Source organism: Arachis duranensis, chromosome 6 (genome assembly GCF_000817695.3).
Source record: "Arachis duranensis cultivar V14167 chromosome 6, aradu.V14167.gnm2.J7QH, whole genome shotgun sequence".
In the NCBI taxonomy this organism is placed as follows: Eukaryota; Viridiplantae; Streptophyta; class Magnoliopsida; order Fabales; family Fabaceae; genus Arachis; species Arachis duranensis.
The window spans coordinates 7,048,689-7,070,913 of NC_029777.3; the positions used below are offsets into that span (position 1 = coordinate 7,048,689).

Genomic DNA, 22,225 nt, shown 5'->3' on the forward strand with positions numbered 1-22,225 from the left:
GGCCGTATCACAAATATATATATATATATATTCTTTACACCAAAAAAAGTTTATGATATATTCTTAGTGTTATTTCTCTAGCTATAATAATGATGCTATTTTTTGTTTCTCTCTGAACTCCATTTAAAAATTTGTCACTAGCCAATGAGTTGCTACATGCACAAGGCGAAATTTAAACTTTCGACACTTGTTTAAACGAACTAGTGAGATAATCACTAGACCAACCCAACTTGGTTATAATAATGATGTTATTAATTAAAAAAGGTTTAGTTTGGGAAGCTATGCCTACACTTTGAGGTTTAAGTCTTGTTAAAATATGCATTTTAAAAATGAAAAAACTTTTGGGACTAGTAATATTAGTATTTTTTACTATTATTTGATGAGCACAAATACTTAATTATTTTTAAGAAATAAATTTTACTGATTTATGTGTACAAATTCTAAAAACTGTGGATACAAACTGTATTGATTTATATGTACAAATTTTGGTAAATATAGGTACAAACTATATACTTCTTGTGTGCAAAAAATATATCTGTGTAAATATGAGTGCAAATTATTATTGGCTAAATTTGGATAAAAAATGATAATATTTGCTGACCATGTAACATTATTCTTTGAAAATATTATAAAAAAATATTTTTTAAAAGTTATTAAAAATATAAATTTTTTATATTTTAATGAATTGAATATATGAAAACTTTAAAAGTTGAATAAATAAGGCTGCATTTGTTTACAGGTACGAGATACTGAGATAATGACACAAAGACATAACACTGAATTTAGCAGATGAGATATAAACAGAGATATTGTGTCAAGAGACACTGAATTAGTGTATTTATGTCCACCATGACATGAAAGACACAGAGACACTAAAAAGAAATACGACTTATTTTTCATTTTTTCTTTCATTAAATTCTTATTAATTTTTTATAATCATATTTTTATTATTATATTTCCCTTCCCACATTTTTTGAATAAAAAAAAAATAAATTAGACTTTTATAATTTATTTTAATTTATCACTAAATACAATATATGAATACTAATTTTTATATCTCTGTATTTTATGTCTTGTTTTGTCCTGTTTTTAACAACTAAACTTGGGCTAATAACAGTAAGACAACTTTTGGTTTTGTCTTTTTTCTTTTGGTATGAATATGAGGTCCAATAATGTAGTAATATTGGGCCTCTCAGCCTGCGTAGAACTCTTAAAAGTAGTTTAGATTATGGGCTTCGGCCTTAGACCTGTGTCAATAAAAAAAGTGTCATGAACTGTGAATCCAACCGAAATGGGAAAAAAAAAAAAGAACGTGGTTTCCGACTTTCCGTTGGTGCGATCGAGCAGCAGTTGGCAGTTGAGGAAGTGAGAGAGGAAAACACAGAAAAAGATTCATTAAACCGTTCCAAATGCAAAAGCAGATAGCGATTTGAAGTGATAGAAAGTTGAACAAACCCTAATTGATTAATCGAAGTGAGAATTTGCGTGAGTTGAGAAATCCATTGAATGGATGCGAAGGATATACTGGGATTGCCCAAGAACTCATTCCCAGCTTTGGAGAAGAAATCTCGTCCTCACAAAGAATCTCACAGAAAACCCGATGGAATTTCCCGCGAGGTTTATGCTCTCACTGGTGGAGTGCCACCTCTTATGCCTTCACTTGATTCTTCTCAATTGAAGAAGAAACCTCCCTCTCACGAAAAGGTTCCTTTTCTCTTTATGCATTTTCGTTTCTTTTCTCCCATTGTTATGCTCAATTCTCATTCAGTAATTTATTTGGTTCAGATCACTTGGCAATGGCTTCCTTTCACGAACTCAGCTCGTAAAGATAATCTTCAACTTTATCATTGGGTAATTTCCTCTTCCCTAACTCACTCACATGCCACTGTCGAAGTTGTGTGTTTATTATGTGACCATGTTGCAGGTTCGAGTGGTCAACGGTGTTCCACCTACAGGGGACTATTCTTTTGCCAAGTATAACAAGGTCATTAAATTCAACTGTGATCTTTCTCTAAACGCATCTTCTGCATTGCTTTTATCCTTATAGTTCACATGATTGAATATTAAGTTTACATGGTATGGTGCAGTCTGTTGATGTTGTTAAATACACGGACGAAGAGTATGACAAGTATTTGACAGATCCTGTACGTATTGTGTTTAATTAGACACTGTGTTTGAGTTTGCTTGAACTGCACAATTCCATGATCTTTTCACAATTGAAAGTTGAAACATATTACTAGTACTCTCACACCTATTTCTTTTATTTAGTGTTAATTGCATTCGCACTCTCTTCAATTATGTTTGATCTATCTAGATGTGGACCAAGGAGGAGACAAATCAACTGTTTGACTTATGTCAGAGGTTTGATCTGCGATTTATTATAATAGCTGATAGGTTCCCATCATCTCGTACTGTAGAGGAATTAAAGGATCGATATTATAGCGGTATGTCTTATTTGCTTACTGAAGTATTATCTGTTCCACTTTTCCATCATCCTTCAAGTTGATAGTTTGGAGAATGTGATACTTAAACTTGATTTTTAATGATGTCCCTGTCTTGCAGTATCCCGGGCTATATTGATTGCTAGAGCTTCATCTACTGGGGATGTTGCAACACATCCACTTGTTAAGGTGCAGTATACCTTTTTAACAACACCATTGTATGTGGCTTTCAAGTTACTTCTTTTGTTTGTTTGGGCATCAGTGTTCGTAATCATATAATTTTTGGTTAAAAACAAACTTGTATCTAGCTTAGGCCATTACCAAGTGATCATAATAAATAAGCTTTCCTCCTCAATGTAGGAACCATATAATGTTTCACAAGAGATCGAACGAAAACGAGCACTATCCATGGTCCTCTCTCAAACAAGGCAACAAGAGCGAAGAGATGAGGAGGTTTTAATTTTTTTTCTCTTTAGCAAAAATTAGTTAATTCTGCTATCAGCTTGCACCTTCATTCAGGCTGTCCACCTTTTGATTTATTTATTTTTTTAAATTTTCATCAGGTTCTTGTTGAAGCAAAACGGATAGCTGAGTTACGTATGCCTGCTAAGGTAACATTTCATAGAGTTTTATCTTCTTTTTTTTTATATGGCACTGTTGTGTGTTAAACATCAAAGTTAGTTTTGGATTATAGGGTTGATGGGTTTTGATTCTTGATTAATCGTATTTTTGGTTAAACATCAAAGTTAGAATGCATGTACTTTTTAATTTGCACTGGGATGTTAGGGCTGTGAAATTGTAACTTCATTTTAGGTTTTACTGACTATAAACTATGTGTTGACGAGTGTCATTGCATCAATTCTTCCCAGTTCATAATAAGTAATGATCAAATTCGGGCAACACAATATTTGGAATATATAAAATTTGTTCCCTTAAGTTGTGCAGTCACTTGTAACTATCATTATTCATGTGTTTGAATTTATATGTTTTAGGCTGTCGAAGAATCCCAGTTGGCTCCTTCAAATGCTGGTGCAGAAGTTACAGGGAGGGCTGTCCCTGGTGAAACTGCATCTCCATCAAATGCACAACTTCCATCAATCACGTTTCCTGATAATGCATCTACTCTAGCTTCTCTTCGCATAGTAAGTATATAGAATGTTTCTGTCATAGATCGTCTTCTTTTTTCTGATGTTTTTTCTATTGACAATTCTGTTCTCAATACCTTCCAAAACCCACCCACCTCCTGCCCCATGTTCCATCCCCAAGGCAGTGAGCCATTGACAAAGAAGAAGAAAAAGAAATTTTGTTGTTGAAGTGTATTAGAATTTGATCTTGCATTGATTACCATATTCCAAAATGCAAATGACTACTTTTTCATGCAACGCAATTCAATAATTTTATAATGCTTATACAGTATATTTCAAACACAATCTCATGATGAGAAATATTTCAGCTTCGTGTATATTTGAGAACGTATGCACTTGACCAAATGGTGCAAGCTACAAGCTCATCTGCTGGGCCGCGGACCGTCAAACGGATTGAACAAACTTTGCTAGATCTTGGGGTTTGTCAAAACTCATTGAACTTATAATGCAGTTTAGATATTTTATTTTATTTTTTTCCTCCAGTCACAGTCCTGTGGTAGTGTCACTGCTCTGTATTTGCAATGTATAAACCCATACTTCATTTAGTTAGGACTTGTTTATATTTTTAATGGCATTAAACTATTAATCTGATTAATCTGATGTTTGGTTTTGAGCATGAGCTCAAGGCTCTAATGTGTGTGTTTCAAAACTTTATAGACTCAGCTTGCATAGCTGTATTGGCTTGTCTCTGAAATAGTTCAATTATGACTTGGGATATTATAAAACAATTTTTACACAAATGAAATACAAACTATTATATATAAGCATAAAATTTTCCTTGAGCTCATTTAAGCTTGAAATTTGCTTTCTAGCTGAAGCTTTTCATTTTCAAACAAAATAAAAATCTATCCATGTTAAATCTCAGCTGAAATGTTTATTAAATGATTTGAGCTTGATCATATATTTGAATATATGTGCAAAGCCCAATGTTACTAGTAAATTTCAAATTCTCTTCCTAATGGATATCCCTTTAATTTATAGTTTGAACGTGATTACAGGTCAATTTGAAACCAAGGGTTCCAACTAAAGCTGTATGTGCTGAGCATCTTGAACTAAGAAAAGAAATGTTAACTTTGCTGAATCTTCAGAAACAGGTGAATGAGAATTAAGAGGCATAATTTCGGCAAATGTGATTATTAATATTCTAGTATGAGCAGAAATATGAGAATATCATTAATTAAAATGTAGTTTGTAATATGCCTTTCAACGTGTGCTTTTTCAATTTTGTAACAGGTTTTATGATAACACCAAAATTGGTTTGCTTTTTCCAAATATCAATTTCTTCTGGGTAATCAGTTGTTAAGATTTTTTTCCAGGTGCAATACAAAGAGGCTGAAGGTTCGCCTTTTCGTGATGGGTCATACAATGAAGCACCAGGCACACCAAAGGTTATAAATCTGGTTTTATTTTTGGTTCTTTGCCCGCCTCTTTTATTAATATTTTCAGCTTGTAATGGTCCAAGCATTCCGTTTTTTATTCAAACTAAGTTGTGATTCGGAAGCTACTGACAACACTTGCATCGCGTTGTGTATCAGGACTGGACGTTTATTCCAGACACAATGAATTTCGGAGGTATTTTTTGGTTTGCACCTGTTACATAATTATCGGCAAGTTATGGGAATTTGATCTATTTGTTATTAACTCTATTATTCATGTTACTGGTTTCAGGTGAAAGGGTTAGCAAAAAGGACCAAAAGCGCAAGGTACAATGCATAGTCTTTTGCTAATCATTCTCTCCTTGATTGGTCATTTTTGCCTAACCAATTTAATGATGAAAATTATTTTTTGTTCGGATTCTTTTTTCCTTTTTCTCAGGGACATGGACATCCATCGTCATCAGCTCATAAAAGACCTAGAAAAAAGGCCTCGGAGTTTTAGTTTCACTTGTAACTAGTAAGCCCTTGAATTTTGCTCAGATAATACAAATGATTAAGTGCCATGGACTCATGATTTTATAATTCAGTATCTTATCCTTTGTTTTCCTCTACTGCCTTCAATTCTTTGAACCACCTTTTGGTATACTTATTTATTAAGCGGTGTTTTGGGTGCTACATCAGGTGGCAACAGGGAAAAGGTTGATTCAGTATGCAGAACTCCTTTAATTATGAACCTTGCAGAAAGCTGCATTGAACTCTAAGCGCCTGCAAATTCTGATCGCTAGAGTTTAATGCCATTTGGAATTCAGTGCAAAGTGGAACGTTGAAATCCCTCTGATGAGTGGAATGTCACATCTACACCATGTTTAGCCTTACGAAGAAGCTGAATTAAAAAAAAAAAAAAATTGTAAAGCTTTGTTAAGGTAACCTGGTGTTTGAGGGAAGGAGTTCCTTATAAGAATGCGCTGTGAGTAAATAAGTTTAGATATGGGCATTCTAGATGTCTTGGTATATCTTGGTATAAGCCCATATTAGGAATTTGGGATGTTGTTGGGAAAAATTTTTTATATAAATAAATTAAATATTTTATTTACTAATATATATAATTTAGGAGGTATTTATCAATTTATGTAATATTATTTATCTTATTTATATTGTAAATGAGATAATTATGAACGTATTTCGTTTGCTGTGTAAACGAGATAAGTGATGTTTTTATTTGGCTTTATTTCATTTACAAACGAGATACGTGGAGTTTTAAAAAATATACAAACGAGATAGATGTATTATTATAAAAAAAATTGCGTTTTAAATAATATTAATTTAATTTTTATTTTTAAACTAATTTAATTTGTTTGCAATTACTAATATTTTGATACGGTTATTAATACTAATATCTGAAACGGTTATACTATGTATTTAATATAATTTAATTTTATACTCAAAAGAGTATATAATCCAAAATTATGTGTTCTTTGAATTAATATCTCAATTAATTTTTAAGAGAGTACATAAATTAAAAAATAATTCACCAAAAAATAACTATAGGGGTGGTTTCTATCTTACCAAGAAGTCATCAATAACTACTTCTCCTATCTATCATTCACAAGTAGTTTCTATCCTTTCTAAGTTATACTATATACTATATTTTTCATATTTAAACAGTTAATTTTTTTGAGTAATTATCCAATTCGATTTTTAAAGATTTTAAAAGTGGACATTTTGGTCCCTAAAAAAAATTAATATACAGATCAATCCTATCATTTTCTTCCATCCATGAGATATATCAGTCTCCAGCCTATTTTCCAACGTGACTCATCAACAGAGATTGCTGACTTGGCATATTAACTCACACACGTGGCCGTTAAGTGTCCACATGTGCAAGGAAGACAAAACAATATCTGGGCTTGTTAATTAAAACATCATCATATTCAAAATATTCCTCCTTTCTCATTCTTAATCATTGGAGGTCTCATGAAACCCTAGTTTTGCAGGAATCGACACATCTAGGTTTTGTTTTGATGATGTCAAGTAGAGGAAGTTCGTCTTCTTTGAATTGCCGTAGAGGGAGACACGGTTTCTCCAGTGGTAGTAGTCTCGTACATGGTGACGTGAGGAGCCTGAGAAACGTTGAAATCACAAAGAGGCAACACCCAAAATGCTTATGCGATTTGTATGCAATAATCTCCATTTCAAGAATTCATGAAAATTCGAGCAAGTTGTTTTTTGGATGCCCACTATATAAGGTAAACAATTGTTGGCATTCTAGTTAATTAAAATAAAAAAAAATTGCGTTGAATAATCTGTTTGTGAAATGGATAGAAGAAACTCTATTAGGAGAAACATATTTTGTCTTGAGGTTTTCAGTGGTACTATCAGGAGATCCTAGCAATCTTTCTCCGGGAAGATTATCTTCTAGGCTATTAGTCCAATCACCCAAATTCTCATCTGACGTTGAACCAGTTGATACACTTGTGTTTGACCTCCTATGCATATGGGTTTCTGAAGCAGGGACTTCAACTCTGCAATTTGATGGTATTGAGGTTGTTCTGATGGACGGTGGTAATAGTAATAGCTTAGAAGAATCTTGCCATAAAGTTAGCACAAGAGTGATGCCATTGGATTATTCAAAGGTGACATTTTGCTGAGTTTTTCATAATGCAAAATGCTAATAATAATTTTATTACTTTAAACGTATGCATTATTTATTTTCTTAACTAATCCTCCAAAATCATTTTCATTTAGAAAATTTTCAACTTTGTTGATTAGAAATTGCTGGCTATAAAATGACGAATATATCTATTCTTCTCATATGAGAAAGAGGTCATACTTTAGTATTATAGGAATGGTCATCTATACTGCGATTGCTTTGTTGGTGTTTCAAGCTTCTACCCTACTGTCTAATGTGCCACCCACTTGTGAGACTGAAGATGCTGGTTTGAGACAAAAACTAATAGAGTTACAGAGTAGAATTATATGTTAGAAGCTCATCAAAATGTAGTCTCAAAGATTGACTCCAAGAGTAGAAGTTTCAATGTAGTGTTTGCATTTATGGTTCTAGCATTGTTAGTTTTGGCCATGACAGTAGTTATTGTTGCTTTGTAAGAGATTTAGAGTTGGACATATATTATGTGTAAGCTTGCTTTTAGTTCAATATTTGAATGCTATTTTGGTGAAGTTGCAAAAACATTTGTAATGAATTTCATCAAATCCAGCCCTTCATTGAACTGTGAAAATTCATATCTCTCTCGCTCATCCTCAGAACTCTTAGGAGTTAATAATGTTTCAGACTCGTAGTCAAATGCAGGTTCTTCTATCTCCTCTTCACATTCCTCATCCTCTCCATCAACATTAATGTCATGAACTCCAATACCAGACTTAGCAGATATTGTTGTAGTACTACTAGGCTTACCAGCCTCATTTGTCCCACCAGCATCACTAGGCCTAGCAGAACCACTTGGCCTAGTATCAATTGGCCCAGAACCAATTGGCCTAGCAGCAACATTAAGCCTAGCAGCACCACTTGGGCTAGCACCAATAAATTCATCTTTATTCCTCCCATATGTTGGGCACTAGCCTTCTTGCTACTCAATTGATTCTTCTTTGTAGTTATGGTCCTACTTTTAATATCCTTGTTTGTCTTCTTCTTCCACACATTTTTTTATGGTCTGTTTTCACTCCTAACAGTCTTCTTCTTTATCACCACACACTCATTTTTACTACTATCAGATTGATCACACTCAAAATCAAGGTCTTCATTCTCAAATGGAGCTAACATTATTGGGTGATCAAAGTATAACTCAAATTTTGGACTCTCCTTGTTCTTTTCTTTGTACGCAAATAACTCACTGAGCATCTCCTTCTATGGGATGTAATCTAGACTCGAGCTTAGAGACAGAAGAATCAAACCAGTACATAGATTTGTAATTATGATATCCCAATCCTTTGAATAGAGTTTTCAAATCAAAGAAACACAGCAAGTCAATGTCCATTTTAAAAAACTTATCTACTTTTTCATCAATATACAGCAACACACCCTTATTATCTCGCATAAAGTGACCCATGGTGAAAAACGAGAACCACAAAATACTCCATCAACAAACAAAATTAAAATAGACCAGCATTAACAAAATCGAAACTACAAACTCAAATATACCATTATTTGTTGCTTATAACTATTGAACATGATGTATTCTTCTAACAAAAATAAAACTCATACAAACTAAATACTATTACAACTCACAAGTTTTTATCGTCACTAAACCCTAACCATCCAACAAAATTAATGGATTAATCAAGTAAAGTATCATTGTATCCTATAAATTAGCCTAACGAAGATTATGTACTCACCTGCTACATGTGAGTATTCAATGAAAACCTCGTTGCTATCGTGGCATCCACCGCCGCTTCGTGCGATTCGAGGACAACAAAAGTAATTAACGACTATGATAATGATGAATGGAATCCTAACGTTGATAGTGATGGGGTGATGTTAGAGAGATAAGGTTACACGGGTATAAGGTTTCTATATAAAATGGAGAATGAATGATGGGTTTTGATGTCTTTTTGAGAGGATGAAGACATATAGAGGAAAAGAAGAGGTGAGAATTGGGCGTAATGTTTCATCCTATTTTGGATACGACGACATTTTAATTAACAAGTCTAGGGACGGTTTTGTCCTCCTCGCACATGTAGACACTTAATGGCCACGTGTGCGAGTTAACGTGCCAAGTTAGCAATCTCTGTTGATGAGTCACGCCAGAAAATAGACTGAGAACTGATATATCTAACGGAAGAAAACAATGTGGATAGATCTCTGTATTAATTTTTGTTAGAGAATAAAATATCCATTTTTAAAATTTTTGGGGACCAAATTAGGTAGTTACTCTAATTTTTCTGACCTTCCAACATGATAAATGGCCATATAACAAAGAAAATTTGAAAGATATATAATAAAATTTTTACATTCTAAATTTTTTATATACTCTCCTATAAAATTAATTAAGATATTAATTCAAGGAACAAGTTTTAGATTATGTATTCTTTTGGGCAATTAAATTGTAGAGTAAAGTATTGTTTTGTCCCCAACGTTTGGGGTAAATCTCAAAATTGTCCCTAACGTTTCAATCGTCCTATTTACGTCGCTAATGTTTTTAAATTGATTCAATGTTGTCCTGCCGTTAGGGATCCGTTAATAAAATTAACGGCGGAACAAAATTGAGACGATTTTTAAACGTTAGGGACGTAAATAGGACTAAAATGTTGAGGACAAAAACGATACATAGAAATAAATTTTAATTTTATTCTTCAATAATATCAATTTTTTACTGTACGTAGTATTAATTATTTTTAATCATATTTACACTTAATCACCTTATTTTCATTCTAAATAAATTAATTTTTTTTATAATTTTATGCTTAAAGTAATATAATTTTTTTATAAATAAATAAATTTTATACTTTCATTCTAAATAAATAATGTAATTTTACTTTTATTACTTAATCACATTACTTATATTTTTTTATAGTTTTACACTTTCATTCTAATCACATTACATTATTTATTTAGAATAAAAGTGTAAAATTTATTTATTTATAAAAAAATACATACTTTAAGTGTAAAATTAATAAAATAAATTTATTTAGAATAAAAATAAGGTAATTAAGTGTAAATATGATTAAAAATAATTGAATACTATGTACAGTAAAAATTGATATTATTGAAGAATAAAATTAAAATTTATTTCTATGTATTGTTTTTGTCCCCAACGTTTTAGTTCTATTTACGTCTCTAACGTTTCAAAATCGTCTCAATTTTGTCCTGCCGTTAATTTTATTAACGGATCCCTAACGGTAGGACAACATTGAGTCAATTTTAAAACGTTAGGGACATAAATAGGACGATTGAAACATTAGGGATAATTTTGAGATTTACCCCAAACATTGGGGACAAAAACAATACTTTACTCTAAATTGTATTAAATACGTAGTGTAACCATTTCAAGATATTAGATAAGTGTATCAAGATATTAGTAATTGCTAAAACATTAAATTAATTTAAAAATAAAAATTAAATTAATATCATTTAAATCGTAATTTTTTTTATAATGATACACATATTTCATTTACAGTATGAATGAGATAATTATAAACATATTTTGTTTACACTGTAAACAAGATATGTGTATTTTCTAAAACTTCACGTATATCGTTTGCAAACGAAATAAAACCAAATAAAATCGTTAGTTATTTCGTTTACTGTGTAAAGGAGATACATTCATAATCATTTTATTTATACTGTAAAAAGGATAAATAATGTTACATAAATTGGTAAATACCTTTTAAATTATATATATTAGTAAATAAAATATTTAATTTATTTATATAAAAAAAATTTCCTATGTTTTGTGATGCTCATTGAATAAAACTCAGAATTTAAAGGGAGCAAAAAAATATATATTCTTATAACTAAATTTAGGCTCGTGCAATACCAGAACCAAAATGAATAAATATTTTTGAATAAGAATTCATTTAAACCCCTCGTGAATTATAATTTATTTTACTATTTCTTTTCGCAATAAAAAATAGAAATCAAAATTCTTCCCTTCAATATTTATACCCCTGTCACGAATGATCAAATGCTATCAGCGGGGTTCGATGGAGTAAGTTGAGTTCTTTCGAGAAGGCCTAAATCCATAATAAAATCTGAACATAGGTGATCTAGTATAAATAAACAAGCATAGAACTATTAAAGATATGTTCAAGATCTTTAATGGCGTTAGAACTCAAGAGAGAAGACTAAAAATAATAATATGTATTTAAGTGTGTATCATACAAGAAATAAAGGTAGTTATTTATAGAAATATTATACTACTATTACAACTACTAACATAAATTTTTTTTTTCATGACTTACTAACATAAATATTTAATTATTCCTAAATTACTTCTTAAATCTCTAACTAATATTTATTACTCTAATATCTCTTCTCAAATTGAAATGATAACTTGAATTCAAAACTTATTTAAAACAGTAAAAACTGATGAAATAGAGCGCAGACGAAATTGTTGATACAAAAACGCAGATAAAACTGGCGGAATAAAAACGCAGATAGAATTGCCAAAATAGAGTGTAGACAAAACTGTCGAAAAGAAGTGCAGACGAAACTGTTAAAAAAAGTGTAGACATAATTGCTAAAGGAGCATCAATGAAACTATCAGAGAAGCGCAAATGAACTACTGAAATAGAACGTAGACAGAACTACCGGAAGATAGAATAAACTGTTGAAGAGATGACAGACTGTTGGAAAATTGCCGAAGAGGTGGCGAACTGTCGAAAAAATGGTGAAAACAAAATGGTTAAAAAGCAACTAGTTTCTCTATGGGAATAGATAAATATCCCACAAAGATAAAAAAACAACAAAATCTGGGTGAAAATTGTAAAAACGGAAGAAATAATTAAAAAAGAGGACACCAAAAAATCTTTAAAAAATGCTACAAAGGTGCCACATCATCAACTATGTGACACTGCCACATCAACATGCTATGACACGTGGCATCATCGTGATGGAGGAGAAAGACACGTCATTGTGCTTATGCATCCCTAGAATGATGTATAACTAATGGGGTCAATTGTAGGTCATATACAAGTTGGTGAATTGGGTCGCAAATCGGATCTGAAAAATCATAGAAAAGAATATGAATTTTTCATTGTGTACAATTGACTATTTATTTGGCCTAATATAAGTTAAAAATAAAAATTACCCACATTTACTCTCATTTTAAAAGTACGGTTCATTTTTGTATTAACCACCATTATACACATTATACATCAATTACATTGGCTCCCATACTTTTCCAAAATGAAAAGTAGCATGCTAATAGCAGTTAAAAGTTAGAGACAAGATTCTTGGAAGAAATTGACCGTACAAAGATATTGAATAACCATTCACTTGAGAGTGCGGGTAAACGCTTGTCAATAAAATCAAAACTGTTGCTTTAGTCATCTGATCGGACGACTTAGATGCCATGAAATCAAAATCGTTGATTTTATAATTAGCTATGACGGTTGAGAATGAATCTGGAAGGTTGATGAAGATGATGGAGGCAGCGAAACTTTGACTAGAGCATGGCGGTGCTTCCAGCGTCCATTGGCGGTGAGGTTGGGTCTATTAGACTCGTAGTAATGTTGAGACGAGTACGATGGTGTGGTCGTTTGTGCAGAAAAACATCTGAAAGATTACCAAAAAGGGTGAAAAACGTTGTAAATGGTGATGAAGTTAGCAGTTAATGGTGACATCTTTAGTCGGCGCATGGATGGAGAGGTGGATGGCAACGGAATTGGGTGCGACTTGATGATGTGGTTGTTGATGTATAAAAACGTCTGAAACTGGCTCAAATTGTGACTGGAAGAAGTATGATAATCGAGGTGGATAATGAACTTTTAACATCGCGTGGAGGCGCGTTTGGCAATGAGTGAGGGTGGTTTTTGGCTCATTAAACTCGGAAAGATAGAACAGAGAGGATCAACTAATTGTTGAGGTGAAAAACATTAAGACAATGGCAAAAGAGAAGGAAAAAGCACGAAGTAAAAGTATTTGTGTAAAAAGAAAACATAATAATATTACCGGACCGAAAAATAGCCTATCATCTTCAAGAAAGATAGGATGACTCTGATACTATATAGAACTCTGATACTATATAGAACTCGAGAGCAAACTAAAAAAATGATAATATGTACTCAAGTGTGTACCATACAAGAAATACACCTAGCTATTTATAAAAATGTTATAATACCACTATTACAACAACTAACAAAAATATCTAACTACTACCGAAATACTTCTCAACTAATATTTAATTATTTATTACTCTAATAAACGGAATATATCACTTATTTTTTATTTTTTAAAACAAAACAACATCAAATGTTCTTGATTAATACATGATCTTTCCAAATTGAAGGAATGAATGATATAATTTTATTTTAAATTTGTTATAGACGTGTAATAATGAGAAAGCAGGCGATACAATCATGCAACCAAATAGATGGCGGGAATAAATGATTGATGAGCTAACTCCTTAGTCCTTCCCATATATGAAGCAATGCTCAAAGTTCCGACATAAATCACTGTTCCGCCCGGCGCCTTCTTTCTGCCGACAACCTTCTTGCAAAGCTGTCAAAGTATGGACATATCATATATATATAGGGTTTCGGGTTTAGAGAGAGAGAGAGAGAGAGTTAGCAGAGGTAAAATTGAACTACGATCAACAAGAATGAAATTGTGCGAATGGTAACTAAGAAAGTTTATACCAAGTGATAGCCTCGCGATTGGTGGGCACCCTTCCATTTACAAACAAGTTTCCATTAGGCGTTTCGTGCAATCCTGATGCTGGGTTAACCACTTTAATGGACTGATTCAGAAGCTCTTTGGCAATGCTCTCCAAGGCATCAATGTTGTCTTTGCTTGCATCATGTAACTTGGTTTGGTTGCCGGGCAAAGTGGAATCCTGGTGCGGAACCATGCATCATTGCCTCATTAAGCAGTTGCAACATCAATCATTGAAAATGTGAAATGCTAAGTATACTTTATGGGGTCGACATACCTGAACTCGGAGGAAATTGTGCAGACAGTTGTGTCGCCCTAGTATAAGTGACGTGCACCTGTCTACCATGGCATCAGAAGCTCTGAAGAGAACGTCAACCAATGGTGGCGATCCTGTTAGCGGGTTAAACCAACCTAGTAAACCTCCATCTAGAACTTCATGACCATCTAGCTTTCCACTTCCCGTCCCGAGAGACAGAACCAAGAATTTACTGTAATCTGGATCTTCAATTGCAGTACTTGTCTTGTGTGCATTCATCCTTGACACTTCATGCATGGCAAAGATTGTCTGAATGATCCATAACACCATGTTTGATGAATCACACTTAGACAAAAGAGCGCGAACCCACACACATCAATTGGTGAATTGTAGAATGAAAAAGAGGAGGATAGGTTATAGTGTATTACAGGATTGTTGGCTGCTATTCCGCCATCAATTACAGTATAATTTTCACCACCAACAGAGAACTTATGTGGACGGAAATAATAAGGAGCAGCAGTTGTGCTCATGATCACATCAGCCAACTTCACAGCAGATTTCTTCCTCTTAGCCTGCATGCATGGATTTGGCATTTGGCAATGTAGCAACGGATGGAACTCAACAATATATACAAGCTTAGGAAGACCATAACCATACCCACCAGCTGTGTAGAGAATATGACAGGCTGGAGGCGAGCCACGTCATAAGCAGGAATAACAACATTTGTCGAAGTATCAGCCAAGCGAAAATCTCCAAGAATCTCAGTGATTGCTTCTTCAAGAGGCTCGCTGCTATATAGAGAAGCCAATGACTTTGCCCCAAGCCACGCCCCAACTTTCATAGCCCGTGATATACAGCCCTTTATCTTCTTGCGAAACCACGTTGATTCAGATTCTTCTAGACGAGAGACATAACTGCAAGTCATAAATAAAATCCATTGGAAACCAGCCATTAATGCAGAGAAGGCATGGCACTTGGTAACATAGAATCAAAGCAAAGCCACACTATCTCCTCGCGATTTAATTAGCCACACTGAGCCTAAATTAGTATAATTATACCTTTCAACATATTGTTTGAAGATATTCAAATTCTCTGCTGCTTCAGAAAATATTTTTGGGCCTTTTTCACGATAAAATGTATTGATTTCTTTTGCAGCACAGGGTTGGCCATCTTGTGTGGAAGGCTTTGTAAGCATTGCTGTCACGATCCCCCCAGTGCTTGCCCCTGCAATATAATCAAAGTAGTCCACTATCCGCGCATCTGCACCATCAAGTTTCTGCAGAGAAAAATGGGAACAACAAAAGGTTACCCAGTCCATACTGAAAGTAGGGACAGTGATGACTCCCACATTATCAAACAACAAAAGCATTGAAGTGTGGTGTGTGGCATGTGGTTTTTGTTGGTTAAATGTGTTCACTTCAATTAGGAGTTGTGCACTAATATTAATGTTGTTAGAATGCCCAATATTCTAACGAAGGTGTTCTTTAACTTGAATTAATTGCTTTCATCCATCTATTATGTTCAATTGGATCTTTGCTAAAATCCAACTGTGCACAGAAAACTTATTCATGTTTATTCATTTGGATAGTAATTCTTTACTTCACTTGAATATTTATAGAAAAGGATGTATTTTTCATTAGATGATAATGTCAACATATCAAAATTAAATTCGACTTATTCCTCACACCATTTTGGTGCCTACTTTCCTTCAAGGATGGCAAGAAAGTAAGCTAAGTATCCTACCTGAAGTTCGGCCTCAAGGAAGGCTAGAATATACCCTGGGATAACACCACGTACCCCTCCTCCATCAATGCTAAGTATGGTAACAAGTCCTCCATTATCATCATCAGGTATTGGACTTCCATCCATCTTCTCTACTTGATATCCAACTTTAGGCATAAAATATTATATGCACCTGGAACTAGATAAAATGGGAAAGAGCATCCCTTGCATTGCATATTTATAAAGAAGGCAGAGAATATTACTATTAACACATTCTTAGTGGCTTAGTACTTGGATACAAGCAAATAATAATTCTTTAATATCTCAGAAAGTAACTTTTGCCTTACTTCCCAATTCTGGTAATAGGAGAATGATACCATACCTCCAAAGCGCCCAGATAGTTGTAGGGTACATTCCTTTCTTTTACTTTCCACTGTGAACCCAGTATTTCTTCCTTTCCACTGGTTGAAGCAAACAACCCTCAATATGAATAATGTTGTACGCTAAATGTACTCTTCATTAATCAAGTGCCGTAAGCCTGTAACCAATTATTGCCAGTTTTCCAGAGGCATGCTTTTTTATTTTACAGCTGTATGTCTCTACCAGATTGATATTGTTATTGTAATAATGTTTACTTCCATTATCATTGCTCGTTTCGCATTCATTCACTGAAACTTTGTGCCAGATATATTGTAACTACTTTCTGCAAAAGCCTTCCCTTGTTGCGAAATCATTGATAAAGACATAAAGTCTCTCAGGTTATACTATTTCAGGTCTCTCTATATATGGAGTTCTAACATACTGTGAATGCTATTATTAAAACAAGTCTAATCAAGGGAAGTTTACAATGCTATAGATACCAAACTTAATGCAAGAGGAAAGAACATTTTTAGTGTCAATAGTAGAACTATGAAGGAAAAAAAAAGACATATATAAAAAAATTCAAGCAGTACATGACTACATGTAGCACATAAACCAAGAATATAATGATACAACGTATATGTAGTATGATGATTGGCACAGTGAAGTGAATGGATAAATCCTCATTCCTTACTGATGGGAATCCCAGGCTTGGAAGGTGACATTGAGAATGTCAGGGAACCTCTCCTTGATGGCAGCTTTGATGCCAGAAGCAATGGAGTCAGGTCCAATATACTTCACAACGCACTCACCGCCTTCAATGGAAACCACTTCCACGCTTCCTCCGTAGTTCTTAATGGCAGGTCTCAATATCTCAAGATGATTATTCACCGCCTGAAAATTAAATTGCAAAAAAAAAAAAAGTCAAAATCAGCAAATCAAAAGAGAAGAGAAGAGAAGAGAAGAAGGACCTCAATGGTGGTTTCCTTGGGTTCAGCATCGTATACTTGCTGAATTTCTTTGACGGAGTCTCCGAATTTTTCTTTGAGGACGCGTTCGATTCCCATCTTCATGGTGGTGGTTGAGCTGGGACAAGACTCGCATGCTCCTTGGAGTCTGAGAGATATGACGCCGTCTTCCACAGAAACCACTTCCACGTTGCCGCCGTCAGAAATCAGGTAAGGCCGAACGTCCTCTAGAACCATGTCCACGTTTGCTGCCGTCAGTTCATATTTCTGAGCAGAGTACAATCCAGAAGATGAAGAAGAGCTTGTGTTGTTGGATGCAGAACAGGTCAATGAGATTCTTCTCTTGTTCTTCCAAAATATCAGAACCGAAAACCTTTCACCACTGGAACTCCTGATTGAAGACGCCGATGGTGTCTTCGGCAGTGCCGTGCCTGTAACTGTTACTGCCGCCATAATCAGAAAGAGAGAGAGAGAGAGAGAGAGAGCCAATGCAATACGCACCACACAGACAGCGTGCAGCGCGTGTGGTGGTTCCTGCAATAAGCCCAACTATCACTATTTTTGGGCTTTGGACCTTTGTTCTTAGCCCTGTTCACTAAATAATGTATAAAGAAAAATAATTTCTGTAGTTGATTTTATTTTTATATAACAATAAATTTATTTATGTATTATTTTTTTTCAGATTTTGTTAAAATATATTCTAAAAATTACTAATTTAAAATATAATTTAATAAAAATATATAAATTAATATTAACTAAAATATTAAAAGATATTAACTACATTTTATATATTTTTTTAACCAAGTTAAATATTAATATAAAAAAAGATAAACTACTTAATTTATGTATATACTAAGTAAATTAATTTTTTTTGTTAATGAGTTATAATTTAAATAGCATAATTTTTCTATTTTTACTTAGAGATTTTGGGTTCAAATTTTATTTTNAACTATACATAAATATAACAAAGTAGATTAATTATAAGATACACTAGTATTGTGTTATTGTCTTTACTCTTTACTATAATAGTCATGGTTCAATGACCTATTTATTAAAAAAAATGTTAACGAGTCAGTAAAATTTATTATTTTTTATTATTATTTTTAATCATTAGTCAATGCTCAACAAAAATAATAAATTTTGTTGATCTTTTAGTATTTTTTTGTTACTAAAACGGTTGGCCGTATTTCCAAAAAAAAAGATATAAAAGAAACGGTTGGCCAAGGTCTTAATAACCTTCATTCATATTGCATGTCTTAACCTCCAAAGTTGATATATATATATATCATTGTTGAAGATACTCTACATTATCGTATGCACACGAGAGGGATGGTTTTGTTTATGGTGAATTCTACGGTGTAGAAGGAAAAAATTTTCTACACCTATATATATTTATTGTTAATAAAAAAAATTACCTAATGTCTAGAAAGAGAAAAATTTTAAAAGACAATATCTACTATTATTTTAATAATAATAAGTTGCAGAGTTTTTTTTTGTTATTTCTTGAAACACGTGAAAATATTTAGTAACTAAATATAATAAATATTTATTTAGTTAATGACTATAAAAATCATATTAGACTTTTTTTTATGAATTCTATTTATTTTGAGTAATGATTACGGTTTAAAAGATTAAAACATTTTCATAAATAATAATTATAGTAAACAATATAAATTTACAATATACGTAAATATAATCAAATTCGATACTTGATATAGTCACAAAAAAAGAAAAAAAAATTCAATACTTAATACGTGAAATAATCAAATTCATCTCACAATTAAAAATTAACACATAATAAATTAAAAATAATTAATTATTCATTTATCAACTTAAAAATCAAAATACAATATAAAATGCTGTTTAATATTTAAAATAGATAAATTTAAATTTAAATTAATATTCAAATCATATATATTAATTAAAAATTATATTTACGTATATCACAAATTTTATATTATTTACTAGAACTATTATTTATGAAAATCTTTTAACCTTTTAACCGTAATCATATTTAACCTTTTAAACCGTAATCCTATTGTTTTTCTAAATATATATTACTTTCTCAAATTTTTTAACCAAATTATTACTCTTTTTATATTTCTAATAAATTTTGGTAGTTATTTTAAATAATTATTTAATTTAATTAGTATTTTAAAATAAATTTTGTTCATTATTATTCCAAAAAATGTATTTAATTACTATAGAATTTTTTTATGTATTTCTTGTGAACATTTTAGAAGGAGACTCTTTTTTTCTCATACATATAAAAAAGACTTTTTTTTTATAAATCTTGTAATTTATAAAATTTAGGTTTGTATTTTTAATATTTATTTATAAATATGGTTTGATCCAAAATAAATAAAATTTTACAAAAACAAAAAAATTCAAATAAAGGTCCAATATTAATTTTGTAATCACTAATTAAATAAATATTTATTATATTTAACTATTAAATTTTTTCACGTACATCAAGAAAAAAATTGAAAACATTTTGCAACTTAACAAAATAATGGTAGATATTGTTTTTAAATTTTCTCTCTCTAAACACTTAGTATCTTTTTCTATTGACAACAAATATATATAGGTGTAGAAGGATCTTCTACACCATAGAATTCACCTTTGTTTATCTATCTTAATGATCAAACATAATATGAGAAAATTAGTTTCCTTTATTTGGAAAAATAAATATCCAATAAAGAAATTTAGAACATTTTATTTCTATGGGCTTTAATTTTATGATTTTCAATGCGGTTTCAAGTTGGATTTTAAGCTTTGATAGAATGAGAATCAACTCCTGTGAATGGTATCTGACATTTTATTTATTTATATCATTAGTTGGCTAAAACCAACGTAGCATTACTTATGCAGTTCAGTCCCCGAAGCAAAGAACAGTATTCCCTCCAATTTAGCATCATCCGTGGTAACGACAGGTGGCAGGCAAAGAACAGTGTTTCCTCCAGTATGCCTTGAAGCGGGAATTTTTCCGCGCAAATCCATCTCAAATTCAAATTCCCTCTCTTCCCTTTTACTTTTGGTGATTGAACATTGAGAAGCAACAAAAGCAAAGAAAACAAAACTTCAGGGATCTTCATCATCGCGAAGATCATCTTTTATGAGGGAGATTTGCTACTTGCAACTGAAGAAGAGGCTATTTTAGGACGAGATATCTCCACCATTTCAAATTCATTCCCTTTCTCCTCTTTACTCTCAAGTCTCACCAGATTTCAACTCCCCAAAACGTAGCTTCCACTTCAAAACAAACCCTAAACCCCTTGATACTCCAATTCTTGCTCCGCCATTTCACTCGGCACCTACAAGCTCAACATCTTGCTCCGCCCTTTATCTTCGTGTGACCTTGATTGGTGACTCTATTCATGCTATGTAGCCAAACATGGGTCAAGGAGAGCTGTACCTATATCTCATTGTTGCATAAAAATCTAATATAGGATCTGTACTCTGAGACTCCTACGAAGAAATCCGACTTTGGAGATCACTGGAAGCTTGGAATCGAGGATGGTGCGAAGCCTCAGGTGTACAATGAAAAGCATGAGAAGCTGTTATCTGCTGTGGCTGGGGTGGGAGACGGTCGTGGTGGTTCATAGTGGTGCCACAGATTGTGTACATCCTGAGCGGCACAAACAGGGACGCGTGGAGTGGGTTCTCAATATAGGCCTTTGAGAATCTCTGGGGATTCGTTCGTCTCTCCCTTACATCTGCGGTTATGCTCTGGTATCAAAATTTAAATTAATTTATTTTTTGTTGTTTTGTTTTTTATTTTTATCGTTTGAAAAAAAACTCTCTTGGTGATCTGCTGCATGAAGCATATGAGAGACAACACTCATGTTTTGTATTAGTAGATCAGAGCCAAATTCTTTAAGAGGAGATAGTATTGTCTCTTCCTTAAGAAATTATGCTTTCTATATGTTAAGGAGATGCAAAAGGATTCGGATCTTCTGATGTTTTAAGTTGTGTTGCAATCTTTACCATTAAAAGATAAACATTCAATTTTAATGGCAAAAGTTGAAACATGACCAACAACATGGAAAGAGAATAGCATGAGAAGATCCAAATGCAGCAACAAAGAAAGGAAAGGAAACAATAATGTGTACTAGAGTGTTCTGAGTGTAGCACCTGTGATGCACGAACATGATAGTTGCAAAATCATTGAAAACTTTTGAAATGGTTATCTGGTCGTCTTTGACATTTGCTTGATTTCCATCATTTTGATTATTATTCCACCCACAAATTAGGACTAAAGAGGTGTCTCTTAGTGTTATTTTAATTATTACTCCAATGCATGTTGGCATGTGTGGTTTAGGATGAAAAAAATAAGATACTGTAATGGGGAAAATGGTAAACCCATAACCATTTATAAATTTTTTAACTGAAGGTTTGTTCTTTGCTTTGGAAATTAATGTACAATGTTGTTGTCAAAGTTGTCACCCCCTTTTCCAATTTGTTCTTTGTTATTTTTTTTTCGGTCTCATGTTAATGAATTTGAATTCTAAAACAATTTAGAGCATAGAAAACTTCATCTTTTATGAGCAGCAAGTGGAACATTGACTGTGCGACTTGAACTATTTGTAGTTGCCAAGACGAATAGAGATAGAGCTTCTTTGATTACTT

General features: G+C 32.7%; 3 protein-coding genes across 4 annotated transcripts; 1 reads left to right on the plus strand and 2 right to left on the minus strand.

Annotated features, from left to right (window-relative positions):
- The first annotated feature begins 1,302 nt into the window (after positions 1 to 1,302).
- On the plus strand, positions 1,303 to 6,182 carry LOC107492362 (SWR1-complex protein 4). The gene is made up of 16 exons (XM_016113379.3): positions 1,303 to 1,704; positions 1,786 to 1,851; positions 1,925 to 1,984; positions 2,088 to 2,144; positions 2,315 to 2,444; positions 2,563 to 2,630; positions 2,802 to 2,894; positions 3,005 to 3,052; positions 3,434 to 3,583; positions 3,895 to 4,005; positions 4,585 to 4,680; positions 4,903 to 4,974; positions 5,122 to 5,158; positions 5,255 to 5,289; positions 5,402 to 5,479; positions 5,644 to 6,182. Exons 1-15 carry the CDS (start codon positions 1,507 to 1,509, stop codon positions 5,462 to 5,464), a joined length of 1,284 nt encoding a protein of 427 aa, XP_015968865.1. The 5' UTR covers positions 1,303 to 1,506; the 3' UTR covers positions 5,465 to 5,479; positions 5,644 to 6,182.
- A 7,618-nt stretch (positions 6,183 to 13,800) lies between these two features.
- Positions 13,801 to 16,902, minus strand: LOC107492363 (patatin-like protein 2). Of its 2 annotated transcripts, none has more exons than XM_016113381.3 (7): positions 16,290 to 16,902; positions 15,605 to 15,822; positions 15,208 to 15,460; positions 14,975 to 15,118; positions 14,568 to 14,855; positions 14,275 to 14,471; positions 13,801 to 14,137 (listed from the first exon to the last, which is right to left on the minus strand). In XM_016113381.3, exons 1-7 carry the CDS (start codon positions 16,443 to 16,445, stop codon positions 14,089 to 14,091), a joined length of 1,305 nt encoding a protein of 434 aa, XP_015968867.1. In that variant the 5' UTR covers positions 16,446 to 16,902; the 3' UTR covers positions 13,801 to 14,088. The 2 variants fall into 2 exon arrangements, with proteins under 2 accessions (XP_015968867.1, XP_015968866.1); XM_016113380.3 differs by having other exon boundaries at positions 14,568 to 14,891.
- A 197-nt stretch (positions 16,903 to 17,099) lies between these two features.
- Positions 17,100 to 18,159, minus strand: LOC107492364 (nifU-like protein 1, chloroplastic). The gene is made up of 2 exons (XM_016113382.3): positions 17,600 to 18,159; positions 17,100 to 17,522 (listed from the first exon to the last, which is right to left on the minus strand). The coding sequence occupies exons 1-2, from the start codon at positions 18,047 to 18,049 to the stop codon at positions 17,319 to 17,321; spliced, it is 654 nt and encodes a 217-aa protein (XP_015968868.1). The 5' UTR covers positions 18,050 to 18,159; the 3' UTR covers positions 17,100 to 17,318.
- Positions 18,160 to 22,225: the final 4,066 nt, after the last annotated feature.